Genomic DNA, 9,676 nt, shown 5'->3' on the forward strand with positions numbered 1-9,676 from the left:
AAAATCCCATGCTCTGTAAACTGCCTGTAACCCATAGCAATTTCAAGGGTCTGTAAATCAGCTCATGCCAACCGTAACAAAGCAGGTATAAAAGTGAAATTATTCCTAAACTCTGCGCCCAGATTTTCAGAGCCCTATCTCTTTTGGGAACACCAGCGTAATAACACTGAGTTCTCTCTCTCTCTCTCTGGGTTACTGCTTGGATTTTCGCTGGTCTGATTTGTGGAGCTTTTGGGATTTTTCCGTAACATTTCTGGAGCTCCCCTCGTGACCCCCGGCGCATGCTTTACTCGGCCCGCGGGTTCTCCAAACCCTCTCCGTCAGGTCTGTCTAAGCCCCCGGCAATCCTATCACCAGCACTCAGAGGAAGAGATGGCGCAGAATCCCATCTCTAGCTTCCATCCTAAGTTCCGTCCCACAGGTAGGGGCGGGGCGGGGCCACCCTCCACTGCACATGAGGCTGAACGCCTGGCCTTCGCCCCTCCTTGGGGAGGAACTTCCTCGTCAGACTTACAGCAGGTCCCTGCCTCCATCATCAGACTGATTTCCCTTGCAGCGCAGTAGTTCCGGAAGCTGAGACTTATTGGATCGTTAGCACGGCGCAAAACTGATCCGAGATCACACAATTCTGTTCACGCTTTGTGCTCGTGCGGAGGTGAGTTTCTCTTGCTGCTGCCCCATCTTCCTTGCAGAGGAGATGGCCTCGATCCTTTACTACAGAGGTGTCTGCTCCCAGGATAGAGAGCACAGGTTCTTTCCAGCCTACTTAAAGAAGTAAAGGAAGAAAACAGTGACTTTCTTAAATGCCCCGCCAGCGGTCAAGCTCTCCATATGCCGCTGTGTATGTGTGTGTCTGTTTTAAGTGTGTATGTATGGGACAGGCACTCTAGGAGTGGTGGGTTCAGAAAGATGACAGGCTTTTCTCAAAGGGTACCCAGGTTTGTGGAGGATTCGTATATAAACAAACAACTGCAGCTGTGTGCACAAGCTACCAGTACGCGGGAGGAGCCAGAATTTTAAGGTGCTAGCTGAAGGATAAGCAGCAGGTAGCCAGGCAAAGGTGGGACTTGGGGAAGGAAAGTGTGCAGAGGCCTGGAGTTAAGTAAGTGATGGCTGGTTTTGCAAAGTTTGCAACATGGAGTCTGAAATGAGGAGGTGGAAAAATGAAAAATGTGAGAGCCATGTTATGAAGTGTATTACTAGGGAGTCTGGACTTTATCTTGGGTAGGAAAGAACTGCTGGACATTTCTACCTGAGAGTTACATGGTCAGATTTAGTGACTGGGCTGTGGAGAGAAGGGCCACACTGGAAGCAGAGCCTTGGTTCATTAGGGATGGTCAGATCTAGAGCAGTGGCAATGGCGGTCAATATGGATGGACTGGAATGGGAAGAATCAGTGCTTAAGGTGATGAACTTATCTAGGGAGTGAGAAGATTGGGGACATAACCCTGAGGGACACCAACATTTATGGGAGGCAGAGGAAAGGTCCATACAGCCAGGGAACACTCATACATACACTGCTTCCCCTTTTTTCCTGTGTTCTAGTTTCTTTTACATCTAGAACCAAGATAACATGAGGTTTCTGACTGCTGGAGTTCCAGCTAGGCAGTTCCTGACAGGCGAGGCTGGACAGCCATTTTTTCAGGCAGAAGATAAGGAAGTTAAGAGCTGGCAGAGGATGATTTCCTGTCCTAGAGAAAAACATCCGTCTTCTGCTATGGCCCCCTCCATGCCTTCCTTTGGAGCACTTGTTAGGTCTTGCAGATCTTTTAGGTCTTCTTCCCTCTATGACCTTCAGCCTTTTTGGTTTTCAGTTTCACCAGCAGAAGAAAGGGAGAAGCAAGCATCAGGTTTCTTCTTTTTCTCTTTAGGCCAGGTTTTTGTTCTAGCTCTCAGACCAGGTGTAATTTCAGAGCCCTTCCGTGTGTGCTGGGAAATCTGGGAGAGGCCAACAGAACACTGGCTTGAGGATCAAGCCCAGGAAACCAGCCACAGACTTTGTTGGCAGCTGGCAGGCTCCTTCCTCCTGTGAAGTCCAGACATGCTTTACTGATCTCTGGGAGGTTTAGTAACAAAAAGTATTGCTCTTCAGTGATCTGTGGTTTGCTGCTCAGATAATTGAACGTTTTTACTTCTGTTGTAGTAGAAAAGGGTGGTCTCCATAACCAGGTTATGCTAGACTATAAAATTCTTCCCAAGTCAGAAGTATTAGACAATTTTGGTGTGTCGGTTGTTCACAATTTGTCTTATTTGCTTTACCATAATATTCTTGACATTCTTTCGGAACTTGGAAACAAAGCTTATACTTATGGAGATATTGCAGCAATGAAATAAACCCCAAGAGAATGATTTTTAAAGTACTGATGAGATCAGGGAAAAGGTTTCTACCTTATTGGCTCCTGGGGTGAGCATTCTCCTTTCCCTTTCATTTGGATAACTCTTGTTCAGTAAGACTTGCCTCGGGTATCACCTTTAAGAAGACACCCTAGCCAGGTTACTCTTTTCTTGCAGCACTTGTGCAGATTTGGGTTATATTTCTTATACATGGTGCTGGTATTCTCCTTCCGCCCCCCACTGTCCCATACCAGACCATAAATGTTAGGAGAGCAGGGACTCTATTTGAATATATGTCATTTCTTGGGTCTAGCACAAGGCCTAGAACATTCATTTGCTGGCCGAACATGTATTCTTGGGCCATTTAGAGACTTCTGATTGTCATAGCTCTCTAATGTTGCTGCAATCACCCACCTGCTTTTGTTTAGTTGGAAAATTATTTTGTACCTGTAATGTACTGCTTTCTGCTGCACTGAAGTCCTGTGTCTAGTTCCCCCTCCCTGGAAAGACTTTCCCCCTTGACTCTTGGGAAACTCCAACTCATTCTTAAAAGCCATTGTCAGTATTCCCAGGTTCTTTCACTACAGAAGTCAGTTGCTTTTCTGTAGCACATCGTACATGTGTTTGCTGTGAACACATGTGTTTTATAGGTCTGTGTTTACCTTCCTTGTTCTTATTTCTTTCCATTAGTTCCTCCTTGGATCCTTGACTGAGCTACTTCTTAGCTGTTTATTTGTGACAAATAACTTCATCTCTCTGAGTCTGTTTTTTCATCTAAAAAATGGTTTACTTATCTTGTAAGAGTCCACTCAGGCCTAGGAGCATGGCGTATCAGATCTCTTGAGAGGAACTCAGAAAGACTATAGTTCTGGCAACCTACTAGGAAGGTCACTTCATCTTCATAGAAGTGACCCTTTCCTGAGCCTGCTCTACCCAGAATCACTTTGTCTCATATGGCCTTTGCCTGTCCTATACTGGTTTGAGACCATACATAGTCAAGGCTGGGTACTTCTGGGGGGCCACCCACCTTTGTTTTTTGGGGTATTGGAGCTCTAATGCAGACCATTAGCCTTGTGAAAGGGCAGCAGGGTGGTGGTCTGGTTAATGTTTGTTCAGGAGCTACTGTCTTTGGTTGCTCCTGGGCACCCTGTCTCAGTTGCTTCTTCTCATAGGCACATATATACAATTGTGTGTTTGTTTGCCTATCACCTCTGTGCCCCTGTTACCTCCTAAATTTTACAGGAGTCTTGATCATTGTGGAGCTGAAGCCCAAGCAGCACTGATCCCTACACTATTCTCTTCCCATCTGTTTTTCAGAGGGCAATGGCAGCTTCCAGTGTCGTTCTGTACACTAAGCAGAAGATGCCCCTGATTGGACTGGGCACCTGGAAGAGTGAACCTGGCCAGGTGAGGGATGGGGAAGAGGAGGACGGCTTCTTACACCTCTGCTAGGGAAAAGGCAGTATTTAGAAGAGAGTCCTCGCGTTTTTCCCTAGCAGCACCACCCCTGTACGCCACTTAAAGTGGGATGAGCCTGGAGGGCAGTGGGAAGAAACAAGGGAAGGAGAAGAGAGCCCACCAGTGTGCCTTTGGCTTCCCCAGTTGATTAGAGGAGCCGCTGAGGGGGTCAGCAGGGCTAAGGGCCATAGGAAGGAACCCTTTCTTAAACTGACTTTGCACTGAGTGCTGTGGCAAACGTGGGACCCCTCTGCCTGGCCCTGTGCTGACCTCTAATATGGCATTTATCACCCTGTGTTGTGATCATGTCTTCTGTCCCACACTGGGCTCCTTAAGGGCTGGGCCTCTCCCACTCATGCTCATTCCAGAGGTAGGCACGTAGCACATATCAGGGTTTGAAAAATGGCTAGGTCAGGTATGTCGACCAAGGATTAGCAAACCTTTTCTTAACCAGATGGTTAATCATTTAGATTTTGCTGGACAAATTGAAAAAGAGGCAATTATGTACTTACGTAAAAATATAAAAATTGTTCTTAGCTCAAGGGCTGAAAAAAACAGGCAACTGCAAGCTGGAGTTTAATGACCCCTGGTATAGACCCTTCCAGGCTCAAGGAGCCTGGGAATGGAGACCTGCTTTCTTAGAGTTGATACAACTAGAGATTCAGTGTGCACTTGGCATGGGGACTCTCTTTAGTGCTTTGTCTTTTTTCCAGGGAAATCTGAGTCACAGTTTTGAAAAGTTTGGGGATTAAGTTTGGGAGGGACTCAACAGTGAGAATAGCCTCTTTTCTCTGAGATTTTGGCTAGTGTTTGTGATACGGTTGATATGATCTCTGCCTGTTTCCTTTTGCTTTCTATCCTACAGCTGCACAGGACACTGGAGCCAAGATCCTTGTGCTCCAGGAAGGCATTGACACTACCTGGGACAGGTCCAGGAGCTAAATGAAGGAGGGGGTTGGAGGCCAGGGCCAGGGCCAAGTCAGGGCATGGAGCAGCAGGGGTAGGGTCAGGGGTGGGGGAGTACATCTAGATAGTAAGAGCTGCACCTAGATGGGGATTTTGAATAGCAAGGTCCTGGCACCTAGTTCTGCTTCTGACGCCGTGTTTCTAGTTGAGTTTTTAGCAAATTAACTGACCCATTCTCCTAGTTGGTACCTGCTTTTTTTTTCTGCTGAGGAGCTTCCAGCTTCCATCTCACTTCTCCACCTTCCTTAATTTTCTTCTTACCTCTTCTGCTCACCTGAGCTTCCAGAGCTTGCTTGGTCTACATAGTTGCCTAAGACTCTCTCTCTACATAATGGCCTAAGCATTATTTATCTTGTATCGTATTTCTCTAACCAGCTCCTCAGGACTGGTTACTTGTTTCCATGACCTATATTTCTGTCCTTTGTCAATGTATTTGTCCATCTTCTGTACATATAGCTGGGAACATGTTAGTTTTTTTCTGGGCCCTGCTTAGATTGCTTGGGTAGGAAGGAACCTTGGAGGTTAGTGAGATAGGAAAAAAGAGTTTGGGGTCTCTGAAGAGGCTTCTGGTCCCCTAGACTGGAACCATCTTCCATCTTCTCACCTCCACTGCAGTGATACATTCCTATCCTGTCCCCCATCGGTGACCCTCAGGAGGGCAGTTTTTGGCCCAGACCAACAGAGCTAAAACTTATGCTTCTCTCACCTGGCAGGTAAAAGCAGCTGTTAAGTATGCCCTGAGTGTAGGGTACCGCCACATTGACTGTGCTGCTATCTATGGCAATGAGACTGAGATTGGGGAAGCCCTGAAGGAGAACGTGGGACCCAGCAAGGTGAGGACTGGGGCCACGGGGGGGCAGGTGAGAGATCTTAGAGGCTGGGGCTGAGGGCTGGCCGGAGGGGTCTAGCATCAGCTCCCTTCTAATTCTCACCCAGTGGTGAGGGTGGGTGAGACTGGGTGCCCTTGGCTCTTCTCAATGTGGGCCCTGCCCCCTGCACTAGGCAATATCTCGAGAGGACCTATTTGTGACTTCCAAGCTGTGGAACACTAAGCACCACCCCGAGGATGTGGAGCCTGCCCTTCGGAAGACACTGGCTGAACTCCAGCTGAACTATTTGGACCTGTACCTGATGCACTGGCCTTATGCCTTTGAGTGAGCTTTGCCAGGATCTTAATCCAGGGGGTTGGGAGTTGGTGGAGTCATGTTAGTAACTTACTAGAAGTTACAGTAGCAGAGCAGGAGAGGAACACTCACCTGTATGGCAAACTGAGGAACTTGCCATGGGAATTCAGCTTTTTCTATTACAACAGCAAGGAGTTTTGCTACAGAAAAAGGAGTGTAGCTTCACATGATGTGTATCCCTGGGTATGCATGATTGATCTTTCCTGCTCCCTTTATTCATTCAGGAAACATACTAGCTTTTCCTGAAGTAGGCTCTGAGGTTGCAGTAAAGAACAAATTCCAGCAGAGGGTATGAGAGGAGCCTATCAGCTCTGTGCCCTGTGCTAGAAGGGGGCTGCAAGAGCATGCACCTCCCTGAGGCAGGCATTAAGGAAGACTTCCCAGAGTAGAGGAGATAATAATCTGTGTCTAGGAAGAAGAGGAGAGGGAATGGCCATTCCATATAGAGTTAACACCTGGATTATGGTTTAGAAGGGTGAATATCCATGCTTGTTTCTCATTCTTGGCCCTTCGCCGTTTTAGGCTTGGGATATGGGACATAAGAGTGGTTGATGAGCAGGTAAGGCAGAAGCCTGGCATTTGTGCTCACTCTTGGAATGGGGGTCTGTCTTTCACACAGGCGAGGAGACGACCCTTTTCCTAAGAATGCTGATGGGACTATACGCTATGACTCCATCCACTACAAGGAGACCTGGAAGGCTATGGAGGCACTGGTAGCTAAGGGGCTGGTGCGGGCACTGGGCCTGTCCAACTTTAGCAGGCGGCAGATTGATGATGTGCTCAGTGTGGCCTCTGTGCGCCCAGCTGTCCTGCAGGTGAGCACAGCATTGCAGATGAGTTGATTTTGGTGGTGGGGTGGGTGAGGGGTGGGATGTGTGTAAGAGCATGAGTGAACAGATGATAAGTCTACTTCATGGAGATAACTAGCAAGTTGACAGAAATTTTGGTGCAGGATTTCTCTGCATAAAGAAGGGCATTGATTGAAGTGTGGGAAGAGGATGAAATGGACAGTGGAAATAGCGAGAGAACTGGGCTGAGGGGTAGTGGAGGGGAGTCAGCAGTGAAGGTTTGGTCAGGGCAGCATGTCTGAGTGCTGCCAGATAAGCTAGGTGTGGCCACCCCACGGTGATGGATTGTTTCTTGGCTCAGGTGGAATGCCACCCATACCTGGCTCAGAATGAGCTGATTGCCCACTGCCAAGCACGTGGTCTGGAGGTGACTGCTTATAGCCCTCTGGGCTCTTCTGATCGTGCATGGTGTGATCCTGATGAGCCTGTTCTGCTTAAGGAGCCAGTGGTCCTGGCCCTAGCTGAAAAGTACAGCCGGTCTCCAGCCCAGATCTTGCTCAGGTGCGGGCTATCTTGGGGAAAGAAGAGGTCAAGGAGAGGGCTTCCAGATTGGGAGGCAAGGGTTTAGAGTTTCCTTATCCAAGTGCCTGCATAAGGCTGAGAATCTTGCTATATGATCTGGGGGGAGGCCATTCTGAAGCATGTTTCCCAATCCAGTGGAGCTCAGGAACTCCAGGAGCTTAAAGACATGCAAGACAAAACAATGCTTATGAGTACTGACTGCTCTTCTTCATCTATTTCAATCCCATACCTTAGGTGGCAGGTCCAGCGGAAAGTGATCTGCATCCCCAAGAGTATCACACCTTCACGAATCCTTCAGAACATTCAGGTACTTTGTGATAGATCCTGTCTTCTTTAGCCCATTGGGTCTCAGTCTGGCCCCAACTCTTCCTAAGGAAGCAGTGTTCTAGGACCTCCGACTTACACTCACAAAGCTGACTTTCCTGACCCCCACTCTTATTTCCCCAGGTTTTTGACTTCACATTTAGCGCAGAAGATATGAAGCAGCTAGATGCTCTGAATAAAAATTGGAGATACATTGTGCCTATGCTTACGGTAAGTATGTGTCATCCTCCAGAGTCAGGGTATCTGAGATTTGAAGCTGGATTCTGTATGGCTTGGGGATAAGGCATATAGCCTGGGAGTCCCAGTTCTGCTTCTCGATATCTTGTAAGCTATAACATTAACTTCTCTAAGACTCAACTTCCTTTGTTTGAAATGATTCCCATTCCTGACATGTAGCAAATTCTCAGAAATGATATAAATGAGAGGAGCCTAGAAGGCATTCTCAACCTTGTTAAAGGGATTGAGGTTGGGTTGAAGCCTGTCGCACATGGAGGAATAAATAGTTTCTTATCCCAGCTGAGACTGCAAACTTTTAGAGGCAGCGTCAGTTGCATACTGGCTATAGGTTTGGTGTTGAAATTCTGTTGATACTATGGCATTCTCTATGGCCAGGGCCCTGTTGCTGCCATGTGTCATTGTGCTATACTTAAGTGAGGTTATTCAGGAAGATTAGGGGAAAGATGCCCTACGTTTTTGCAATATTGACTCCTATGTCTGTCTCTTTTTCCAGGTGGATGGGAAGAGGGTCCCAAGAGATGCAGGGCACCCTCTGTATCCCTTTAATGACCCATACTGAAACCACAGCTTCCTAGTTTCCTTATCAGCTCTCTAGCTATGACGTCCTGCCATCCCCAGAACGAGGGAGTTAATAAAGCCATTGGCACATCGACACTGCTTGCTTGTATTATTTGTCTGGTTGGACCTGTGATGGACACTGTTTCCCTTAGGGATGCTGGGTATTACCTACCCTGAGCTCAGACTTCCTCATCTTTCTTTGTTCTGGAGAAACCAGCATGGAGCGAGTTCCATTTCCGCTTTTCTGAATTAGGGACATTAGTGGAGTGGCGCCATCTAGTGGCAGGCAGTTCATATCTAGTGGCATGCTGCCCAGGAGTTACCGAGAGTACCAAAAATTGGTCACCTCAGTACTAAAATCAGGGCAGTGAGAGTTCTGTGTTTTTGCGGCACTGCAAGGCCAGAGTCTTGAATTCCCACTCCATCCCCTACCTTGGTCAGTGTCTAGGTTTAGGAATATGAAGTCAAACAAACTTGAGCTTACAGAATCAGGAATGTTGGGAAAATCAAGGGCTTTTTCTCTCAGACACTACAATCTGTATGCATAGACTACTTTAAGGAGGCAGAGTCAGCCCCAAAACTTGTCACTCTGCACCTAAGGCCCTATCTTATGTTCTTATGTACTTAATAGTTCCACCAGAGGCCACTGAGGTTTTAGGATGGTTTATAGAAAAATCCCTCTAAACTCCAATCACAAACTCATTTTAATTTTCCAGTCAAACCACTGCTCTTCATTGAACAAATATTTATTGGGTACTTAGATGGGTTAGGCACAATACTAGACTCTGGGGATATAGCTATAACTAAGACACATAGGTCTCTATAGTATACTTGAGACAGACTTTAATTGCATAATTAGTTTAATTACAGTTGGAAGAAGTGCTATGAAAAAGAAGCCTACTGTTTTAATCAGCTGAGATCTGAAGGATGATTAGGGATAATTAGTTAAATGAGGTGATAGTGGGAATAGTGTTCTGTGTAAATTGAGTAGCTTGCGGTGGGGCGGGGCGGGGGCGGGTGGTGGTGGAAATCCTTGAAACTGGAAGAAGCTGTTGGAAAAACCTAAAGAAGACTAATATAACAAAGTGAGTGGAGGTGGAATGACATGAAATAATGCTAGAATTGGTAGGGGCCTGGTGATAGAGGGCCTAGGGGAGTGGGTTAAGATTTGGGTGTTTTAATTCTGAATGCAGTGGGAAGCTATGGAAGAGTTTTGAATAGGAATAACATTTGTGTCCTAGAAAC

At 47.0% G+C, this 9,676-nt stretch overlaps 1 protein-coding gene across 1 annotated transcript; it reads left to right on the plus strand.

Moving 5' to 3' along the window:
• Positions 1-511: 511 nt before the first annotated feature.
• On the plus strand, positions 512-8,530 carry AKR1A1 (aldo-keto reductase family 1 member A1). Its single transcript, XM_016137825.2, has 9 exons — positions 512-655; positions 3,652-3,741; positions 5,472-5,591; positions 5,761-5,912; positions 6,562-6,757; positions 7,092-7,291; positions 7,547-7,619; positions 7,760-7,846; positions 8,367-8,530. Exons 2-9 carry the CDS (start codon positions 3,658-3,660, stop codon positions 8,430-8,432), a joined length of 978 nt encoding a protein of 325 aa, XP_015993311.1. The 5' UTR covers positions 512-655; positions 3,652-3,657; the 3' UTR covers positions 8,433-8,530.
• The last annotated feature ends 1,146 nt before the right edge of the window (positions 8,531-9,676 follow it).

Source organism: Rousettus aegyptiacus, unplaced genomic scaffold (genome assembly GCF_014176215.1).
Source record: "Rousettus aegyptiacus isolate mRouAeg1 unplaced genomic scaffold, mRouAeg1.p scaffold_m13_p_1, whole genome shotgun sequence".
In the NCBI taxonomy this organism is placed as follows: Eukaryota; Metazoa; Chordata; class Mammalia; order Chiroptera; family Pteropodidae; genus Rousettus; species Rousettus aegyptiacus.